Here is a 24426-nt window from a genome sequence, read left to right as displayed (position 1 = left end):
AATATGAATACACACATCACTGAGAAGTGATATTAGGTGTTCTATACAAATAAAGTTTGATGCAGGACTGAGGGCCTGACAGGGACAGCTGTCTAGTCGATCAGATGGGATGAAAAACCGTGGTCCCACATACGCATTGGTATGCAAGTAAAAATCCCTTGACAGTTGGAATTCGATATAAGAATAGGCCATATTGCCGCTGTCTGGGCAAAATTTCCCTCATAGCACACTGTATGTCATATGCCCGTCTTCATTAGCCCAGTTTGGAGCAAACAGTAGGACGTTAAACTCCATTTCATTTACAAATAAAGTTTTAATATTTACACATTTCTTTTAATCCAATAAAACACAATGGCTATCGGTAAGCGTTACATTATATAGACTACAATTAGACAAGAATTAGCGTCTGCAAACGTTTTTAATAAAAGTAAGGTTTTATGATATTTCTTTTATGGTAGTATACATCATTTTTGGTTTAAAAATTAAATGTTCCATATCATTCAGTACAAAAATGTAATAAATTTGAAAAGTGATATCGGGTGTTCTCAACAAATTATGGTTAAATATGTTCACATCTCTTTTAATTGCAATAAAATACCATTGGTAACAGTAAAAAGAGTTCCATTAAACGATGATTAGACACATGTGTTCATCGATATCAAAACATACGAATACCAGTATCATTAACAAATAAAACACTTTTACTTGCGTTCTATCAACTGCTGAAGCCGAACCAAAACAGCTTTTCACACCTCGGAACAACAAAATATCTCCATTAAATATGGAATGAGTGCATTTGAAAACATGGCTACAGATAAAAGGCCCGAACCAGCGTAAAGAGATTAGTCAGAGGAATATTAACAGGAGTTATAAACTATCTGTACTGATATTATTATACGTAGAGTGATAATCGTCACGGCAATGTGGTAATATATCGTGTATGTGTCCTGCGGTTCTCTTGCACTTGGTAACATGGAGGAAGCATGGAGGGTTGCCTGGGTGGAGTTGTGGGGTGGATGATTTTTGGGTGATTGGTAAATTGGACTATTTGGGCACTTGGACTTTGTAACAGTGGCATGCAAAGGAAGGATGGGGAGTTTGTTCTTCAGTGGGGGGTTGAAGTGCAAATGATATTCAATCAAATATTTTGGTGATGGGAAACTTTGTTTTTAGTAACAGGGGCGTATGGGCATAGGGGAGGGTGGGTGTACATGACATTTGAAAAATATTTTTGGGCAACTGGGTTATGTGAGCAGTTCCTCTTAGTAACATTTGCATATGTGCATTAGGGGTTTGAGCGTTGCGTTTGGGCGAGGATGAAATTAAAACCAAAATCAATGTTTGGGAAATCCTATTAAATTAAATTTGGCAACGTGGGCACAAAAATTAGAGAAATCATTGTTATTTTGGTCTTGTTTTTTTAATTAAATGTTAAACAAGCAAACAGTGAGGCTGATGCCAGAATCCCAAAATAAACTGATGACACAATAATTAATTGCACATTTATCTTTTTCAAAAGTATTAAGCAATCAAATTGATTATCTATACTTAGTCTAAGCATAAAATGTTCAGTCAGTCAGACATACCCATTTTAATAATCCCCTGCTTTCTTCGAAAGGTGGGGTACAGTAATAAATTTGAGTACAATTTAGTGTGGAATAACCCATGGAAAATTTAATATTTTCGGAAAAATGCAAACGATGCACAGTGCCTTTAATTCAAGATCGTGACTTTCTGCTTATCAAATCTTACGAGAAATGTTACGTTGATCAACTACAAAATAATATCATACAATTCAGATTGGGGTGCTGCCCCTGTTCATCAAAACCGATCGTTATCTTGCATGAAAATCTAATTTATTGATCGTACTTCCACCAGCAAATGGCGATGACGATAGAACATTATGACAGGTCTCATCCGAGCTGTCAGTTAGGATCGTTCTTCCCGATATTAAAACATCAAAAGCGTCTCACCTTTGGTGCGCGAGTCTGAAAAGTTTATCAATGTTTAATAATCTATATAATAAAAGATTTGTGTTATTTTCCGCAGATCTTTAGATTAATCGCTCAAATCTAACGAATTATAAATTACCTCTCAAATTTGTCAGGAATGTGATTGACATGCCTTTAAGAACCGACGGCTAATATTCTTCCGTCGATGCAAGACGTTGGAATATTGTCATATTGATGTGTGGCTATCTTCAATTGCTCCACGTCTGTAATGCACCCCCATTGAGCCAGATCATCCAATAGATATCAAAGTTTCAAATAACGTCCGATCAAAACGATATAAATAAAGATGATTAATTAAATATGTCTGAGATATTTTAAAACTCTTTGTACTTGATTTATTGTCAAAAGACATTGAAGATTCTAATTTTCTTGATGTGACTAATATAGGCAACTACCGGAATATAACCCACTTAACATCAATTGCTTTTATTCGCTGATATGATGAATTCAGTATTGAAATATTATTTTGTGTATATTGTGTTTATATTTTGAAGAGGTGCATTTTGTGTAAAATTTGTGGGTGTATTTTGTGGTATATTTGTGGGTGTATTTCATGAATATATTTGGGGTATATTTTTGGGTGTATTTTGTGGTATATTTGGTGTATATTTGTGGGTGAATTTGATGTATATTTGGGGGTGTATTTTGTGAATATTTTGAAGAGGTGCATTTTGTGTAAAATTTATCCGTGTATTTTATGGTATATTTGGTGTATATTTGGGGGTGTATTTTGTGTATATTTTGGTGTGTGTATTTTATGCATGTTTGGGGGTGTATTGAAACCTTTATGTTGCTATTGAGATAGCAGAAATATTAATACCCTCTTTCTTTCTTTCCCACTTCTCTCACCCTGTCTTTCCCCCTCTTATTCCCCCTTCTCTCTCCCACTTGCTCCCCTTTTCCCCCTATCTCTTTCTGGGTCTCTCTATTAACCCTTCTCTCTCTGGTTCATCTTTCCTCTTTTTGTCACTCTCCATCTCTCCCCCCTCTATCTTCTTCTCTCATCTTTTCCTTCCCTCCCTTAATCGAGCACTCTCCCCTCTACTATCCCCCCCCCCTTTCTTTTTCTAATCAATCAAAAGTGATTTTGACTTTCTCGACTTTTAACCTTTTAATAATAATTGTTTATTGACAATCTGCATGTAAATTGATACAAAGTGATTCTCAACATTAACCATTTAACAACAATATGTATTGATGTCAATCTACATCTAAACTGATACAAAGACATCACTTCTAAAAACTTCTATAAAGAGAGACATCTGCATTCGGTTTTTAGCATCCAATATTTTCCTCAATTTAGAAATGATATGACATTGTATAAAGTAGCGAGAAAACGATATGATATGACAGAGACGTGAAAATAAGATGACAGAAATACACGACGAGTATTACTCAACTGATTAAACTTGATCGAGCAGAAAATTAGTGGTCATCTGATGCACAGAAAAAAAAAAAAAATGAAAAAAGAAATCTTGGTGTTGTACATGCAAATCAATAGAATATTCATGACGTTGTCTAGATTATGACGTGACACAGTCCATGACAGCTTGATTTTAAACAACAGGGAAACATAGAAAAATGTCATGTTTTTTTTATTGAAATAAAATGAAGGAGTGACATTTATTTAAAAGCAGAAAAATTAATTGGACTACAGAGAGAGAGAGACGGAGAGAGAGAGAGAGAGATAGGGTTTAACATCCACTCGACACAAACTAGGTCATTTTGGGACTAACACATAGTTCAATTTTATTTAAATAATTCACTTGCGAGTAGGGGTCTTTAGCAGTGGGAGGAAACCGGAGGACCCGGAGAAAATCCACGAGGATGGACAGACGACCCTACTCCTTGTCACGTACAACCAGGGAATCGAAACCCAGCCAGTTGACCCAACAACAGACCATATGATACAGCGTGCATGTACTAACCATTCTGCGGTCCAACCCCCCTAATTGGACTACAGTTGATATGTATTTGATAATGTCATTTAAAACAACCAAGGTTTTGACACTATTCTCAGGGCTATACTATGTACCGGAAAACAACGGAAAACAATGGGAAAAACACTTAATACCGGAAAACACAGGAAAAACACTAAATACCGGAATACACATTAAATACCGGAAAACACACTAAATAGGTAACCTGGAGCCTGGTCCTCTGGAAAACACCGGAAAAACCTGTCAGTCTGGGTTTTCCTGAGTATGATGTCTTGTCCGTGTATTTGTTTTTGTGTAAATTTTGTGTGGTGCAGTCCCCCTGCACTTACTATTAGGGTGTTTTCCAGTATTTAGTGTGTTTTCTGGTATTTAGTGGTTTTCCGGTATATAGTATTGCCGCTATTCTCATTACTAATTATAGCAAAAAGACATATTTTTATTTCAATAAAATGTAAAAAGTAACATTTATTTATTATCTAAAATTGATTTTTATCATTATGATAAATGGGACTAGACTTGAACACAATGTATTTCATAATGTCTTTGTCATCCAGTGTGGTTTTGACACAATGATAATAGATGAGATAGTTTCAATTGGATTTCATGTAAGGTCATCTTTATTACAAAGTGTGTAACCGTTTGTTTTATTGAAAATAAATTACTCACCATCTTAGAAATTGCATTCACAGGAATCGACTGATAAGTGAGACAAGTGGCGCTAACAAATAAATTAAAGTTGTCACTCAGTGCCATCAAGTGACAGAATAATTTGAAAAGTTGTGCAATATCGTCATAACATTAAAAACGACAATGGGGTTTAAAATCCTACTGTGCTATGGGAAGATTTTACGGAGACAGCGGCAGTTCTGCCTATCCTAAAGTCAAGGGTTGAGTTGGAATTGAAATATATCTGACTGGTACCACAGTGGAATTGAAATCTATCTGACTGGTACCACAGTGAAATAGAATTCTATTTTGACAGGTGGAATTGAACTCTATCTGACTGGTACTGCAGTGGAATTGAACTTTATCTTATTGGTACCACAGTGGAATTGAAATATATCTGAATGGTACCACGGTGGAATTGAACTCTATCTGATTGGTACCACGGTGGAATTGAACTCTATCTGACTGGTACCACAGTGCAATTATAATATATTTGACTGGTAACACAATGGAATTGATTTGTACCAGAATGGATTAGAAATATAGCTGACTGGTACCACAGTGGAACTGAATTCTAGCTGACTGGTACCACAGTGGAACTAAATTCTAGCTGACTGGTACCACAGTGGAACTGAATTCTAGCTGACTAGTGCCGCAGTAGAATTGAATAATACCTCATTTATTAATCAATGTCAACAAGCTGTCATTTTGTATTGACAACAATTTGTAAAAGTAAATAGAAGTTGTGTAAGAATTATTGAGATCAATTGATTTCACTGTCAACTATAATAATATCATCAAAAATATGTCAATCAAAAATAACACGCCATTATCCATCTTATAATCATGCGGGCAAAAAAAAAACTGATAAAAAATCCATGTAGATATGGCAGAATTAATGTGAATTGTAGTTTGTTATCTAGTGAATTCTAATATGTTCCACTGGTAAGGAAACGGAAGGTATGGAATGGAATTTAACATCTTGCCAAAACAAGGGCATTATGGGACTAACATATGGTTCAATGTTATTTCAATAATTAGCTTGCACATATGGGTCTTTAGCAGTAGGAGGAAATTGGAGGACCCGAAGAAAACCTACGTTTGTTAGGTACATGTTTGGGATGGAAACCACGCCACTTGACACAATAACAGATGTTATGATAAAAAAAAGCACACACTTTAGACCATTCAACCCCCAAACTACACGCACCGATCCATCTACGTCATACGTCATTATGATCACTGCCCCAATTGGCCGTTATATAAAACGCTCACGTGATCATTTTGGGGAGGGACTTATCGGCCGGACTAATGCTTTGTGTACACAACAGAGTAAAAATAACCCGAGCACGAACGTGTTTTATGTAAACACGTGTCTTTAGCAAAATGTAAACTTCTGCCAATCCGGTAAAGCGATATATAATATGTACTAGTGGGTAATATTGCAATAAATTCTTTGTCATTGTAAACTGTCTTTAGAGTTTCAATCTGTTTATCTTTCAAAACAAGGTTAGATGCTCCTAAATTTGTCTTCGCAATCAAAACCGCCTCTGTGAAATTACCTTTTATGGACACCGCCATATTGAATAATTAGAGGACTATTTTGTGATTCGTCTTTGATTAGTTTGACATCTTTCATACACATAGCGGCTAAATAAACATATTTAATTTCATTCAATATGGCAATAAAAGAGAAATAAATACTTCCAAAAATTACTAAAAGCATACTCAGTGTTTTCGACTAAAATTGTCGATGTAGGAATTAAAATGTTGGGTAATTAGCTTAGGGCCTGTTCTCAGGCAGAGCTAGCTGTAGACAGGCAGCCTAAGTTTGGGATGTTCAACCCCATGCCCCACCACCTCATTTCTAGATCCTGGCTTGACTTCTTTTAATCTGACAGAGTCACTTACTTTTCACTCATATTTTACGATTGAGTCTGATTGAAGCAGAAGTCAATAAGGTGCTATGCAGACACTGTGTAAGATTCGACGACCATGAGATATAAATTATCAAATTAACGATATTACTGTTTGTGTGATTATCACATGAATAGATCAAAACAACTCGGGTGCTTCGACTTTTGACATAGAAAAGTCCTCAAGTGCCGAAATCAAAGACAATTTAGAGTATCTCCGTGATCCCTGATCAAAGATGGGGTCTGACAAGTCCCACTTAATTATTCAATGATTAATTTGATTGGCCGGTATTTTTCACTCCCTAATATTGATGTCATACTATTTGATTTTATTATTACGTCGAGTCTTTCATGTTGACCCAAGTTCATCCATGATATTATCCAATTCATGGTCATACGAAGATTTGAAATGATATTAGTGACGATAAAGAAGATGAAGACTCCTCTCAACTACTATTGTCTCTCCCAGCCCAATCAATACTACCTCCAAACACAAAAAACCTTGATGATGTGAGGGACACCGACTCATAATTTTTACGACCACAATAAAAATATCCTTCCGTTGTGTTTAAGCAGAAGAATTTTTAGTAGCATTGTTGGGATAATTTCACAAATCATATTTCTCACACGTTTTATAATCATCAACAGTAAAAAGACGACATCAACAGTAAAAAGACGACATAAAATAATTTTGAAAGCATCAGGAAACATGCTGGAAGATTTGCTAAATCAAAGTTCAAATCTTGCATAATCTTTCAATTGCAGGGGGATTGGTGGCCGAATGGTTAAAGTGTGTGTGTTGCATCATAAGGTCTGTCATTGAGTCAAATGGCGTGGTTTTGATTCCCCGCTTGTGCCTGACAAGGAGTAGGGTTCAACCTCATGGGTTTTCTTCGGGTTCTCTGGTTTCCTCCCACTGCTAAAGACCCCTATGCGACAGTGAATTATTAAAATAAAATTGAACCATATGCTTTTCCCGAAATGACCTAGTTTTTGTTGATTGGAGGTTAAACCCTCTCTCATAAGTCAGTACAAGTTGTAATTAAATTTTTGGATGCGCCTCTTTTTAATACAATTGAATCGAAGTCGGGATATCATCTACCTTTAAAATTCTGGTTTCGTTTTATTAAGCAGGCATTATGTAAGAGCTAAGTCTGCCTATAGCAGGTCTTTCTTTGGGCCTTAAATGTTATATAAATTATTAATTAGACATTTATTAACATAAGACCATAATCAACTCTTGATGCCATCGGATGGCTCCGATTTTAAGTAGATTAAAACGGTTTGGCCATTCAATGATTTAATTTAAAAATGGAGAACCGAGGCTAAGATTCAAATGAACAGTACGGTGGTTACAATCAATGCACATATCTTGTCAAAACTACAACCATTCATAACTTTGCCCAAAATAAAGTAATTTGGATGAAATTCTCAATATATTCATTTTGCATTATCTTTTTCTGAAATATTTTAGCCAGAACGTCCAGCTCTTTGTCTAAATCTTACATAATGCCCCTTTAATTAAATGTTAATTAATCAATTTCAGCACAATTGTAGAGTGGATTAAGCAGTGAAAAATTAGAAATTGTCCAAAAAATGCAAATGATGCTCAGCAGCTTTAAATTGAAACTTCTTAATACTGTCAAATTTCCGAGTAGCAGCTTAAAAATAAGAAAGGTTTCCATACACTTGAATCTGAAAGTTTGGTTAATTATGCATGATTACAAAGAAGATACGAGTACAAGGGAAACATAGCTTTGCTTCTGTTCATTGGAAAATCCACTGCAATCCACTTCAAAAGCATTGAAATCCAGAAATTTTGTTGAGAAAAAATGGGATGAAATGCAAGAATTTTAAGGAATAGGGGAATACATCTTGCTTGTGTTAGTTTGAAAATCCACTGCGATCAAATCGTTTCTTGTAAACCTATTTATACGAGCCCGTTTAATTCATCAAAAGCTACAACTAACCACGATTTCTTAAACACCAACCTTACAAGTGGATCAGTCTCTTTTGTAAATAAGTTCTCAAAGACGGAAGAAGCTTATGTCCACAACGTTTTTAAGACTAAATATCCCCAATTTCTTGCACAAACACCCAATTAACCATTTCTAAAAGCTACCATCTTGATCTAACTTCAAATAGATAATTGCTTGAATTTTTTTTATCGGGCGTTAATTTGGATTTCTTTCCCATTTTGCTTGTCTTTAAGTTGATGTTTGTGTTTGCTATTAGTCAGAATCTTATCAAAATCCGAAAAACTATCAAAACTATCAATATTTTAACATTGCAAATGAAAAAAAAAAAAAATTCTGAATAACAAATGATTTGATAGATTTGTCTTGTACAGGCGTTGGAATTCTTTAATTAGCTACGATTTTTTTGATTCTTGTAAAAACATCGGAAGGAATGGCTTGATAATTCACAGCTGTGTGGTGATTTTATTTGGTGTCAAGAATTTCCGTGTTACATCCTATTCACAGTATTTTAATTTTTTACATCATGTTTTGATAATTTAAAATCTGAATGGAATTAATGGGGGTGTGGTTATATTTTATTGTATCTCTATAAGAAACTAAAATAAAATGTTTTTTTAATGTCTTACTTGTCCGCATCAACCTGGGTAGTGAATACTGACATATGTGATGCAGAGTTGTAGGAGGGACATTTTGCCCTAGCAGTGGTGCTGCATCCTACTCTTATTTTGATTGACAACTGTCCAGGAGATCTATTACATATTGCAAATTTTATAAACAGGAGTTTTTTTTTTTATCCCATCCAAAGAACTTGACACTGTTACTTACAGGTCCTCCATCATCCACAAATGATAAAATGAAACGATGCTGGAAAATCATGAGAAAGTTTCTCTGCCAACTTCCTGAACCAGACACAGTGTCCTCACAAAATTGCAGATTTTTTCTTTATATTTGCTATGCACTTTATTGGCCCCATAACAAGGGATCTCAAAGCTTTATATGGCTTAGGACATTACTATGAAGTCTGCATCTTAGGCCTAACAAATCAACACAAACCGAATGCTAAAGATTTTGTAATTATCAGAAAAGTTTTGTTTAACTTGTTTGTGAAAGAAAATTGAATCCAAAGATTGTTTACATAACCTCTAAAGGATGCAGACATGACTTAGATTCCAATATTTGACCGTTAATAAAGGCGTCGTCGTCCATACTGAATGTAAATTGTTCTTAACAATAAGAGAAACGAGTTGAATGTCTGCTCTACATTTTTGACCAGTACTTCTGAAAATGAAATTAGGATTATGTAATTTTCCTAATAAGACACACTATAGAATATGCCAGTCTTTATTAGCCTGAAGGAGCCACAGTAGCTAAATGGGTAAGACGCTGGCTCGCTAGTCTGGAGGTCGCGTGTTTGATCCCTGCATTGGCCAAGAAAGTCCATCAGGATTTTCCTACAAGGTTTCCCCGTGTCAGTGATGCAGGACGGAGGGCCTGACAAGGACATCTGTCTAGTCATTTGGATGGAACGAAAAATCGAGGTCCCGTGCATACATTGGCATGCAAGTAAAAGATCACTTGGCAGTTAGAATTCGATATAAGAGTAGTCCATAGTGCCACTGCCCCAGCAAAAAATTTCCCTCATAGCACACTGTATGGTGTATGCCCACCTTTATTAGCCCAGTCTAAGTAGAACAGTGGGACGTTAAACCCCATTTCATTTCATTTTATTAGCGTGGATGGTACAAAAAGGTAGGACATTAAAGCTCATCCCATTTAATTTCCTATTAGACTAATTTGGTATAACTAGCTGTTTCTGTCTTTAGATAATTTACACTAAGTTGACGAGACATCAAATAGATTGCCAGGGCTATAATTGACGAACATCTGTCATTGACTAATAACGTCAGATCCCCGAGCTTTATGTTGGTGATCAACTGACCATTGACCATATATAGCATTTCTTCCAATCACCTTCCGTCTGTTAGACTTCCTATAACAGGAAATGATTTGTAAATGACTTGTCAGATAGCCAAAAGTCAGAATCTATCAGAATCTACGTAGAACTAAAGCAGGTGATTTAGGTTGCTATTAAAGGTCTCTAATCACTACAAGGGGTGAATGGCCGAATAGTTAGCACGTGCGCGTTGTATCATACGGTCTGTCATAGAGTTAACTGGCTGGGTTTCGATTCCCCGGTTGTACGTGACAAGTAGTAGGGTCGCCTGTCCAACCTCATGGGTTTTCTCTGGGTCCTCCGGTTTCCTCCCACTGCTAAAGAGCCCTACGCACAAACGAATTATTGAAATACAATTGAACCATGTGTTAATCCCGAAATGACCTAGTTTGTGCAGAGTGGACGTTAAACCCCATTTCTCTCTCTCTATCTCTCTCTCTTTTATCACTGTAGGGGTTGGATGGTCGGGTGGTCTAATGCATCTGATTTAAATCATAAGGTCTGTCATTGAATCAAGTGGTGTGGTTTCGATCCCAAGCTTGTTCGTGACAAGGAATAAGGTCATCTACCCAACCTCGTGGGTTTTCTCCAGGTTCTCCGGTTTCCTGCTGCTGCTAAAGACCCCTACACATAAAAGAATTATTGAAATAAAATTTCACAATATTTTAGTCCTGAAATGACTCTCTCTCTCTGGGTTAGTGTTATCTGGTGTCTGTGGATTTGTTTTATGTGTTGTAGGTGTCCTTGTATTTGTCCATCTAGCTTCAATTCAATACCATCTCCCGACTCACCACCATGTTATCTATTTGTTCTATTTTATGTTGAGCAGTTGTTCATCATTTATTTCTTCTTATTTCAGCCTACTGTGAATAAATGAACCTCCTCCAAGTTTAATTCACACATATTTCTCTATGAGAAAATTTGAATTTCAGGGAGTATGAATTTTTGTGAAATCTATTAGTAAAAGAATTAGAGATAGGACAAGATTTAAATCTTTACTTACTAGATAATGTGAGTTGAGCTGTAAACGTCTGAGCTGGGTTACTATTTCCACTTAAACCCTCACATCGATAACTTCCCTCGTCACTCGCTCGAACTTTAGGGAAATATAATGAACCATTACTGTATACTATATGTCTGAAAAACAACAATATACAATTAGCTAGTTAGCATCAGGGCTCTTGCTTCAGTCATATTTCACCAATTCTAACTGACTGGCAGTAAAATTGACTGCCTCTAGGATTTACCTGTCAGTCAATTTTACTGCTAATCAGTCGGAACTGGTGAATATGACTGAAACAAGAGCCCTGTTATTTCAAAGACAACAGTTAAATTTATAGTTTTTATGTCCAAAGTTGATAATATATATACAAAGAAATGGATAATGCTACAAATTGTCATATTCTTTGGAATAAACATATTGCTTATCTAAAGTAAATAAAAATATTGACTGATTGGCACCCTTACCAGTAACAAAATCCAAAGGATGAATTTAACTACCTTAAATTACCCCAATCATGAGAATAGCTCGCCATATTGTAAGATTGCATTTTGGAGGCACTACATAATGTCTCGAGCAGCTTTGTGCACTTTATGGTAATGAGAACTAGTTTCAGGTTGTTTTGCATAGGTTCGAGTTATATGGCATGTAAACCCCCCCCCCCCAAAAAAAAACATGTCATGCGAATAGCTCTCCATATTGTAGGACTGTATTGTGGATATGCACCTGCCTCGAGTAGTTTCGGGTGGCTTTGGATAGTTTTGAGTTATATGTTTTTTTAAAAAATAAAACATGTTTTATATACCTGGTGGTGTTGGTGATCTTCTCATAATTAGAGAACCAATCAATACGAGCAGCATCTTTAAAGGCACAATCTAATCTAGCTGGATTATTCTTTAATACCAGTTGATTTGGTGTAAACTTGTCTTCTACTAAGTGGGGAGTATTTGCAGCTGAAATATTAGAGACAAGAAGTTTATTGAATAGAATAATATATAATTATATACCTGGAGTAAACCCACAAGGTTGAGAAGGTCCCCCTATCTTCAAGCTACATATATATGCTCACATCAGGAATTGAATTCGAAACCATGACTATAGCGTCTGAAGTGCGACACTCGGCCATCCCAATCCCTAACAGAAATACCTGACAATATTATGGAAATATAATTACTGTTTATTGCTAAGTAAAACAGTAATTCAACAGGAAATTACTTTATTAAACAGGCATTATGTATAAGAGCTAAATCTGCCTATTGCAGGTCTTTATTTTGTCTTCAAATGTTATGTAAATTATTATTTATTAACATGACAAGCGAATAATAAACTCGCTAGGTCATCGGATGGCAAAAGTCTTGAATAACAAATTATCAATCATAGACCTTGGAGTCACCTGCCTAATTTTGTGTATTTTCTCCAGTTCCTCCCACCACTGCTAAAGACCCCTATGTTCAGGAAAATTATTGAAATATTATTGTACTATATGTCACCATATTACCTATATTGAGTGGACATTAAACCCCATTTGTCCCTCTTTTTCCCCTCTTCTACTCTCCCTATCTCCACTTCTATCTCTCTCTCTGTGACCCTACCCCCTCTCTGTTTCTATCTCTCTCTCTGTGACCCTACCCCCTCTCTCTGTTTCTATCTCTCTCTCTGTGACCCTAACCGCTCTCTCTGTTTCTATCTCTCTCTGTGACCCTACCCCCTCTCTCTGTTTCTATCTCTCTCTGTGACCCTACCCCCTCTCTCTGTTTCTATCTCTCTCTCTGTGACCCTACCCCCTCTCTCTGTTTCTATCTCTCTCTCTGACCCTACCTCCCTCTCTCTAATGATAACCAGATGTTCTATGTTTTGTATATACACAGATGAAGGGGTTTAATATTTTCTAAGAGACAATAACTGTTCTACTTGCTGTTTTCTGTTTTACATTATAATTCAAAACACACCCCTTTTTTATATCTCTAGTTTATGAAATTACTTCAACAAACAATTCTAATGGAAGGAAATTTTCTAGGAATTTTTGTCAAATTCTACAAGATTTCTGACACATAATCCTGTTAAATCTAAATATGGAAGTACTTTAAAACGGTGCCATATTGCTCGACAAAATTAAAGTAAATTATTACAACACAATATCTGATAATGGAACAACATTTTCTTAGAATATTGGTCAAAAGAACCTCATAATATCTCAAATTCTGTGTCAAATGCAGAACAAAGAGGAACTATGATTTTTAAAAGAATATCTGTAAGTGGTGCCATATTTGTTTAAAAGAATGACTTTAACAGAAGTTTTAATGGAATAATACAGAGAAATATTAGCCTTCTGATATCCTCACCTCGACTGAGAGAATATCCTGGATGGAATGAAATGGTGTTTAATTAACGTCCTACTTTTCTGCACCGACTGGGCTACTGTAGATGGGCAATGCATCATACAGTGTGCTTTTTATCAAAATCTTACATAATGTAGCTTTAATTCATTGATCTCTATATGAATGATTCGATGTGAGGAATAAAATGAAATGAAATGAAATGTTCTGCACCGACTGGGCTAATGAAGAAAGGTATCCTGGATGGAGAGGTCCATGGAATATTTGGATCATTTTGAAACTAAAGCATTTTAATTTATTTTAATTACATTATGCTTAATTCAAATTAATTAAAACTGATTTTGTTCAACATTACTTGCTGGAACCAGGGAGCAGAGGTGATTTGAGGAGGAGGGGGTGGTGGAATAATGTCAAGCGGTAGGGCACTGGCCTCTTGACCAGTTTGATTCAACACATGATTTTTCAAGCCCAGTTGTTATTTGTAAGGAGTGCCGTCTGAGGGCAGACAAGGAAAGTGTTGTATATACCAGTTTATGTATTCAAAGGCCTACAGGACTATCTGATTTTGGTGGGAACATTATCATCGGACAATGCAATGCTGTAGATCCCTCAGTTATCTGATCCCGGTGCTACTAGCATCCTATGGGAAAATCAGACTGGAAAATTGGGATCGAACCCTGAACCTCAGTCATCTGACACCCATGTTAGAATCATAGCAGGAAATCAATAACATTGGAATCAAACCCTGAACCTCAGTCATCTGATACCCATGTTACAATCACAAGGGGGAATCAGCCTGGAAATTCCTGAGGAATTTTCTTGACCAACACCAGGATCGAACCCGGGACCTCCTGGTAAGTGAGCTAGGGTCATGCTCATAATACATGACAAGGAGTGGAGTAGCCAGTTCAATTGCGTGCGTTTTTTCTGGGTCCTACGGGTTCCTCCCTCCCATAGCTAAAGATCCTTATGCACAAGCAAATTGTTGAAATAAAATTGAACCATATGTTAGTCCCGAAATGTGTCGAGAGGACATTAAATCTCTCTCTCTCTCGCCTTCTCTCTCTCTAATACCACCAATCATACCATTACATTCCAATCCTTATAATATAAAACACAAAAAAAAATATCTCCGCAATAATCTCAGTTTACGATCATCTGTTCTAATATGCATTAGATGACATAACTCCATCCTCATAAATAGTTCAACTTTACTCCTTCCACTCATACTTTAACGTCGCCACGACTACCCCTCATCTCCCACGACAACCATAAACATGGTGGATCAATACACCATTCCTAATAACGGTATGTTTAACTCAAGGGAGGGTGATACGGGTACAATGTCAATATAATTACATGTTTTGCCTTCTCGCTCGTTACTGATGAACTCTGGGAGTCGCGATTACTTGTCAATCTTTCAAGCATTTACTAATAAATCAACCAACCAAAACTCTACAAATATCAAATATTGACCAATCATTCTTCATGTATGTTATGGATAGTTCGATATTGCGGTGAGATTTGTAAATCGAGATTAGAATTAGTGTAACTTATTCTGTCAATCTTTCAAACATGGGTACAAAAGTTCACCAAATAGTTCTGAGTTCTGTATTTCTAAACACTGATACCTTCTATATCTTCAGAAACATGTTCAATTAAAGGGGGGGTTGGATGACCGAATGGTTAGTGTGTGCAAGCTGTATCACAAGGTCTGTCATTGAGTCAATTGGCGTGGTTTCGAGTACCGGGTTGTCCGTGACAAGGAGTAGAGTCGCATGTCCAACCTCGTGGGTTTTCACCAGGTCCTCTGGTTTCCTCCCACTGCTAAAGACCCCTATGTGCAAGCAAATTATTGAAATAAAAACTGAACCATGTGTTAGTCCCGAAATGACCTAGTATGTGTCGTGTGGACGTTAAATCCCATTTCTCTCTTTCTCTCTCTGTTTAATTAACGCATGGTGTTTATTATCTGCCCATGATGCATTGGTTAATTTGAGACTAACATATAGTATGGCTAGCTCTGAGTTATTTGATGGTAAGCTGTAATCTCAAAAATATCATGAAATGAAATTAGGTTTAATCAATGTGCTATTTTTCTGAAAGAACCATGGACAATGAGTCCGGCTTCGTAGTCTACTCTTATTTCAATTTTCAGTTGACGGGATCATTGAAGCACTACCAATTATGTTATACAAGTTTCATTTTATCAAATATTAATTTTACTATTTATTAGATTTAATCTTACACGATTGGTTTGCCGATTTTCATATATCTTGAAATCGTAGGCATTTCAACTCTATATTTATATTTCATTACCTGCAAATTTTTTATATATCAGTTGATTAGAAGGTCTGATAAAATTTCACCACATAGTAAAAACTCCTCGGCTTCTATGGCGTTGAAATAAACAAAGTAAATTGGAATATTTCTATTGGATTATTTTGATATATTGTCAAAATAACCATCAGTGGTCATTACCAAATTTGTCATGGAAGAAAATGACAATTTAATATTTCTTTTGAATAATAAGAAAATAAAATAGTATTTCTTCAAATTAGACAATAAATAATCAGTTTTGCGTAAAATGCCCTGATTACTTAATACCAAAAATAAAAATATTGAGATGATTGGATTGGATAAAATATTTTCGTAAAGAGTCAAAATTACTTAATATCAAGTAGGAAAGAAAAAAAAAATTATTTGGAAATATCTAGATGATTTGATTGGATAGCAATTTGAAGTTAATTACAACAATTAATCATATTATGAATCTCATTAGCCAATCAGCTGTCATAAAATCTAAACGTGTTGGGCCCTGATGAGCTTTGCATTAATTCAAGCATTACGTGTACCCAGGTTTGTTAAGTAACTTGACAGACGAACGTTCTACCGTGTTTTTATAAAGATTACAAATTAATCAATGAAACTCTTCCTTTTCACGGCTACATATTTGAATTTGTATCTTACGAATTAGCTAATTCACCCGGACAATGACTCTATACAAATCGTGAGGAGAATATATTTCAAATCAATACGTTATAAGAATTGTATCAACGGCATTCACTTTAATTGAGTTCGACATAACAATTTTTAAGCATTTGCGCTTTTCATGGTATGACACCATGCGTAGTTTAAGGAGACAAGTCTGAAATGATTTTTCGACCAGACACGTCATGCTTTATTAGTTTGTATTTCCAAAAAAATCGTTGAGTATTAATTCAAATTTTTTTAGGATTTAACCGTTAAATCTTTTTTTACACGACTGGATGATTTCTATCAAAAAGTAAGATGAAGTTTTCGTCAATTCAGCTGCCATTTTAGTCACAGTGAATGAAAAAAATCAAAACTTTTAAAATGGATGTCTAAATTACTGGTGCTGATATTCGCAAAAATATTACATTCAGATGAGGTGATCTCGTCAATTTGCGATAATTTGACGTGCATGGAATCCTTATCCTGTGTTCAACACATCGTTAATAATCGGTGATCGGGTCAGCCTGACAAAATCATTTTTTTCTAAAGATATTAGAAAAAGACCCAAATTTTTATAAAAACATTAGACCAGTCTTTAATGTCCTGGGCCTACTCATTTATTAAATTCCAACTGCTAAGGAAACATTTACGTGCATGCCAGTATGTACACACAGGACCTCGGTTTTTTGTCCCATCTAAATGACTAGACAGCTGTCCTTTCTCGGCCAACATCGGGAGTGAAGCAGCGAACTCCAGGCTGGCGAGCCAGCATCTTATTCGTTTAGCCACTGTGGTTCCAACACCCTTTAACATTCTACTTCAGTATATTTGAGACTAACACAGTCAATTTATCTGGATTTGTTATTGTTATTGTTCGTCTTAATTGTCAGTAGTGCAGGATAGAAGACCTGGCATTGTACAATGTCTAGTCATTCGGATGGGATGAAAAACTCAGGTCCTGTGTGCACAGCATGCACGTAAAAGAAAATTTGAGACTTTCATTTTATAAACTCTATAGGTGTTGACAAGATGTTAAGCCCATCCGAAGGACTATACAAGGTATAAACACTAAATAGACATAAAAATTATTATCAGTTCATAATGCCCACCTTTGATTTCTCATCAAACAGATTTCATAAAAACCTTAGAAATGTCGATTCTGATTTATTTTATAAATTTTACACCACTGTTTGTAAAATGCATACATTCTGAGAACTAGACGTTTCCCTTGTATAAACCATTATAGATGTAAATATAATTATCACCTTAATTCCCATCTTAATTTCTCGTCCATCAGATTCCACAAACACATTAGATATATCAATTCTGATGTATTTTATAAAGTTTGAACCACCGTTTGTAAATACATACATCAGTGAAAATCGTGGCTTGATCGAAAATATTGTGATATTTAACAATAAATGACGCCATTTTTTGATGAATTAACGCAACGCTAACCCAATCTTGATCTCTTTTAAATGCGTGAGTACCCAAGTCCATTATAGCTGTACGAGAAGCAATGAATTCTACATTATTCTTTTCCCTATCATTACTTCTAACGACCGCATTACTTAATCGTAAATATCACATCTATGACCATTTCACACTCCGAAAGATTCAACTCGTATTTTAGCGCAATTTAATGTTTAACGATGTAGAAAGTATCGGAGAATTATAACCTCCGAGATACGGAAGGTCATTTATTCCACGAACTTGAATATCTGAAAAACTGAAAAATCAGGAATTACTAGTAACTTACTTATCCGCGATAGATTGTGACACATCAGTAAAATATTACGTGAGAACAAATTTAGTCTCAATTAATCTTTATAAAATAACGTAAATCTAAAAAGTCAATTATTGGTGGACTAGTGTTAAAAGCTTTTTGAAATAGTAAATGGATACTAAATCTCTAAATAACGCAGATTTTTATTTTAATGTTTCGTTGATCCTGACATTTTTAGCTAAAATTTTATCACTAAGAATCTTAATACTACCAATGTCCAAGATACGACATCTGAAATCACTGGTTTTCCATCCGAAACTAAACGGTGCTTTTACAAAGAAATGTTTAATAAGACTCAGTTATAAGTCCTTTTGACGATTTCTTCATATACAGAGAGAGAGAGAGAAATGGGGTTTAACTTCAACTCGACACAAACTAGGTCATTTTGGGACTAACACATGGTTTAATTTTATTTCAATAATTCGCTTGCGCGTAGGGGTCTAGCAGTGGGAGGAAACCGGAGGACCCGGAGAAAACCCACGAGGTTGGACAGGCGACCCTACTCCTTGCCACGTACAACCGGGGATTCAAAACCACGCCAGTTACTCAATGACAGACTTTATGGTACAGCGCGCACGTGCTAACCATTCAGCCACCCAACCCCCCTTCATATACAGAGCTAGATTATGTTTTTGTAGACCCAGGTTGGTAGGTATTGTGAGGCAACCGATAACAACAAATACCATATACTATAATTTCAATGTGGTTAAAACACAGATCCTATTTCGTTTCGTTTTTATAGTTCAAAATTTCGTTTTACTTGTCTTTACTACACTTGGATCTGGAAGAGTTGTTATTAAACTCGTGTTCTGAATTGTATCAGGGATAAGCCAATGAAACGGTCTGTTACGGCAAGCTTTAGGCATGTTTTTCACGTAACTGTGGGTAATCCACTAGTAACATCAATGCTGATTGTTTAATCAAATGTCTGACGTCATAGGGTCATAAGTCAGTCTTTTGACCCCTGACGTGACCTATCGCTGTAACTTGTCAGATCTTCATGTAGTGAAGACCATCGAAAGTATAAAAAAACGAAACAAAATATAGATCTGTACTTTAATCAGATTGCTATAATTTTAACAAAAATAATGATGTAACCATTTCTTATTTTTAATGATAATCTGTTAACATTACTTGATAACTTCAGATCTAGATTTCCTTGGCAGATCTGTCTGGAGCAAATCACCTTTTCATAAATCATGTGTTTAAATTATCAAAATATGATGCAATTATTCTGCACGTGTTAAGGTCTTAACAGTTTCTTCTTTTTTCCATTAAACAACTACAATCAATCATCATATAGCACTGATAAATTTTAGCAGGGGTGTACGTTATATGCAACTCTTCATGTCAGTCAGCAGGTGCCCAGGACTCTCATTGTCAGCGGGAGCCTAGGACTCTTACTGTCAGTCGGCAGGAGCTCCGGACTCTCATTGTCAGTCAGCAGGATTTCAGGACTCTTACTGTCAGCCAGCAGGTGCCCAGGACTCTTATTGTCAGCGGGAGCCCAGGACTCTTACTGTCAGTCGGCAGGATTTCAGGACTCTTACTGTCAGCCAGCAGGAGCTCAGGACTCTCATTGTCAGTCAGCAGGATTTAAGGACTCTTACTGTCAGCCAGCAGGTGCCCAGGACTCTTATTGTCAGCGGGAGCCCAGGACTCTTACTGTCAGTCGGCAGGATTTCAGGACTCTTACTGTCAGCCAGCAGGAGCTCAGGACTCTCATTGTCAATCAGCAGGATTTAAGGACTCTTACTGTCAGCCAGCAGGTGCCCAGGACTCTTATTGTCAGCGGGAGCCCAGGACTCTTACTGTCAGTCGGCAGGATTTCAGGACTCTTACTGTCAGCCAGCAGGAGCTCAGGACTCTCATTGTCAGTCAGCAGGAGCCCACGACTCTTACAGTCAGCCAGCAGGAGCTCAGGACTCTTACAGTCAGCCAGCAGGAGCTCAGGACTCTCACTGTCAGTCAGCAGGAGCCCAGGACTCTTACTGTCAGCCAGCAGGAACTCAGGACTCTCACTGTCAGTCAGCAGGAGCCCAGGACTCTTACAGTCAGCCAGCAGGAGCTCAGGATTCTTATTGTCAGCCGACAGGAGCTCAGGACTCTTACAGTCAGTCAGCAGGAGCTCAGGACTCTCATTGTCAGTCAGCAGGAGCCCTGGACTATTACAGTCAGCAGTGGCCTAGGACTATAGCTGTTAGTCAGTGAATCTGTTTTGCATATATGTTTTCAAATAGTATTTATTGTGAACTTTAAGGTGAAAACATTTCTGAAATATCTGATTTCCTCAAAAGAAAGAAGCTACTTTGAGGTGAATAGCGAGGTCCAGAAAATTAAAACGATATGAAATGGGGTTTAACATCCTACTTTTCTGCACCAACCAGGATAATGAATACGGGCATAAAACAAACAGTGTGCTTTGAAGGAAATTTCAACAGCAGTCCAACAAAATACTCTTATTTCGATTTCTAGAGAGTTGAAACCACTTGATTCCCCTCTGATATCAGGTCTAGAAGTACTGCAATGATTTGACCAAAACGACAAAAATCAATATATCTGTTTTTGATTTATTTCGCTTCAGTAAGAATGTATTGGTGAATCAACCAACGAATCAATGCATGCTGGTGAATCAGTATTTATATTGACAATCACAGGTAGAGAAAAAAAAAAACTAATCGACATTTTTATTAATATTTAATATTTATAAATCTCACCTTCAACATTGAGTAAAAAATTATCATCGCTGTCGACTGCTCCGGCAACATTTTCCGCTCGGCAGGAATATACACCATTATCTGTGGTTGATATATTGACTACTTTAAGACGACTTCCTTCGTCTAGAATCTTGACTCGCTCTGTGTTAAATAGTCTGAAAGATATAAATAAAATATTCATCAACAACTGAGTTTTCTTAGTATGGCAATCACACATTAATGTACAGAGAGAGAGAGAGAAATGGGGTTTAACGTCCACTCGACACAAACTATTTCATTTCGAGACTAACATATGGTTTAATTTTATTTCAATAATTTGCTTGAGCGAAGGGGTCTTTAGCAGTGGGAGGAAACCGGAGGACCCGGAGAAAACCCACGAGGTTGAACAGGCGAACGAACACATTAATGTAATGTAATATATAATACTAAATGTTATGTTTAATGTAATATGTAATGTAATGCTAAATGCAATGTAATATAACAAGCAAGAGAAACTGTAGTGATAAATGTAATGCTAATGTTGTAATGTAATGTTAAATGCAATATAAATGAAATGAAATGAAATGAATTGGAGTTTAACGTCCTACTGTTCTGCTCATATGCTGGGCTAATGAAGACAGGTAAATGCAATATAATATTATATATAATGTAATGCTAAATGTAATGTAATATTAAATGTTATGTAGAGCTAGATGTAATGATCAATTTAATTTAATATTTAATGATAAAAGTAATGAAAAATGTAATATGTAATGAAAAATGTAATATGTAATGAAAAATGTAATACTAGATTTTATCATAAATGTTATCATAAATGTAATATGTAATGATAAATGTAATGATAAATGTAATGATAAATATTCTGTAATATTTCTGAAAATCCTGGATCCGCCCTTAAAACTAGACTGTTGTTGATGATGAAATGGCAAACTTATAGGTCAACTATATACTAATACTGGTTTAAAGCTGCTATAACATTTTCACACTACGGAGACCATATTGTTCACCTTCTTATCCTTAACCTGATAACGGAAAATATTCTTTGTCAAATAAATCTCGATAAAGCCAAGTCTATATAACATATGTTAACCAGTTAGTGAAAACCATTTGTTGGTAAGTCAAAGGTGTAAGGGTAGATATACAGTATCAAAAACACTTCAGAAGTCGAGCTTTCATGCCCATGTGCTTTATCTCTTGACCTTTCACTTTTAACCTTTTACTTTTGACCTACAGTGGTCAAGATGCTCTCAAAAGGTCAAGGGTACAGATCTGTTTAACAGCTATACAGATATCTGGAAACATGAACTGAGAAAGAATGTTCCTTAATTTCAAGAACTAATTAAATCTCCAGTAACAATAAATACCGTCCACAGACCACCCTGTCATTCTCTGCTATATTACAGGCCCATCAGGAAGAAAATTCATATTGGGCAGGCTGTCAGCATACTTGAGCCAAAATGGGGTCCCCAGGACAACTTGTATGCTCATAAACACAGGCCTCGGTGGAAGTGAATGGAAAGCCCAAAAAAGAGAGAGAGAGAGAGAGAGAGAGAGAAGGGGTTTAACATCCACTCGACACAAACTAGGTCATTTCGGGACTAACATATGGTTTAATTTTATTTCAATAATTCGCTTGCGCGTAGGGGTCTTTAGCAGTGGGAGGAAACCATAGGACCCGGAGAAAACCCACGAAGTTGGACAGGCGACCCTACTCCTTGCCACGTACAACCGGGGATTCGAAACCACGCCAGTTGACTCAATGACAGACTTTATGATACAGCGCGCGCATGCTAACCATTCAGCCATCCAACCCCCCAAAGCCCAAAAAGAAAAAGAAGAACCACCCTACCCTTTTTCTGATTGGGTTATATTGTTCCTAGTAGAAGTCAGTCTGATTAAAATACAGATCTATATTTCGTTCCGTTTTTTTTTATACTTTCGATGGCCTATACACTACATGCATGAAGATCTGACCGCTTGTAGCATACGAGCGGCTTTTGACCCTATGACGTCAGACAGTTGATTAAGCAATCAGCATTGATGTTTCTAGTGGATTACCCACAGTTCCGTGCACCATACGCCTAATGCTCGCCTTAACATACCGTTTCATTGGCTGATCCTTCACTACAAGCAGAACACAAGTTAAATAACAACTCTTCCAGATCCAAGTGTAGTAAAGACAAGTAAAACAAAATTTTGAACTATAAAAAACGAAACGAAATAGGATCTGTGTTTTAATCAGATTGAGTAGAAGTCTGTTTATTTGTCCAATTGAAAAATAAAACCAAATTATCTACAAGATTGGAGAAAGAAATCGACTTTTAAACAGTTACATTTATTCCATTTTTCATAAAAAAAAACTTGTTTATAATTGAAAATCACACACAATTTTGATATCAATTTAAGAATTTTCTTTTAAAATCTGTAATCCCCAAACTGCAGGGCCCTATTTTGGATGGCCTGCATATATCTCACTTACAGTATCAATATTGCTATTAATCTTAAACTAGTCATTACATGGAGTTACATTATGATCATATACATGCTAACTGAATTTTACAAATCTCCATATTTCTCAAACACTAAATTTTTAAATTGGCTAGCTGCAGGGCTGTAACTAGCTCAGAGCAACGAGGGGGGTGGAAAGTGTTCTCAGGGGTGCTGTAAAATTGACGGACAATGTATATCTATGGTCGACAATTTTTTCACAAGGGCCTGGCTAGCTGGCTACCAAAATAACGTTTGTTTACAGTTATGTGACATTAAAGAGAGATAAAGAATGAACATTATTCAAGAATGTTTTTAAGTATGAAGTTCAGATTGTTATTGAAGTTCTAAATTAATATGCATATTTAACAATTTGTACAATAAAAAGTCTGATTATCGACAACATATTATTTGAGATTTATGCAAATACTAAACCTGAAACTCTAACATTCTTAACAGTATTTATATTAACAAGTCGGACAATAAAAGGCTGATTAATGACAGCAATTATTCCTACTAATATTGACACTAAGACTCATTTCCACTTAAATAAACCCACATCCATGTACATTATCTACATTAGAAACAGAATTAATTCTATTATCATTAAATGATTCCAAATTATAACCACTCACATGATTTAACAGACTTAATTTA

General features: G+C 36.1%; 1 protein-coding gene across 3 annotated transcripts in view; it reads right to left on the bottom strand.

Moving 5' to 3' along the window:
* Positions 1-24426, bottom strand: part of LOC126820416 (inactive tyrosine-protein kinase 7) — a 173296-nt gene that overhangs the window by 41809 nt on the left and 107061 nt on the right. For all 3 annotated transcript variants that reach the window (XM_050548341.1, XM_050548342.1, XM_050548343.1), the window contains exons 4-6: positions 21283-21437; positions 12273-12420; positions 11471-11604 (exon numbers count right to left, since the gene is read on the bottom strand). In XM_050548341.1, coding sequence (XP_050404298.1) covers positions 11471-11604; positions 12273-12420; positions 21283-21437 — 437 coding nt within the window. The remainder of the gene's footprint in view (positions 1-11470; positions 11605-12272; positions 12421-21282; positions 21438-24426) is intronic.

Source organism: Patella vulgata, chromosome 5 (genome assembly GCF_932274485.2).
Source record: "Patella vulgata chromosome 5, xgPatVulg1.2, whole genome shotgun sequence".
Lineage (NCBI taxonomy): Eukaryota > Metazoa > Mollusca > Gastropoda > Patellidae > Patella > Patella vulgata.
Note: the sequence above shows the minus strand (reverse complement) of the source record. Positions and strands in the feature narration are given on the sequence as shown.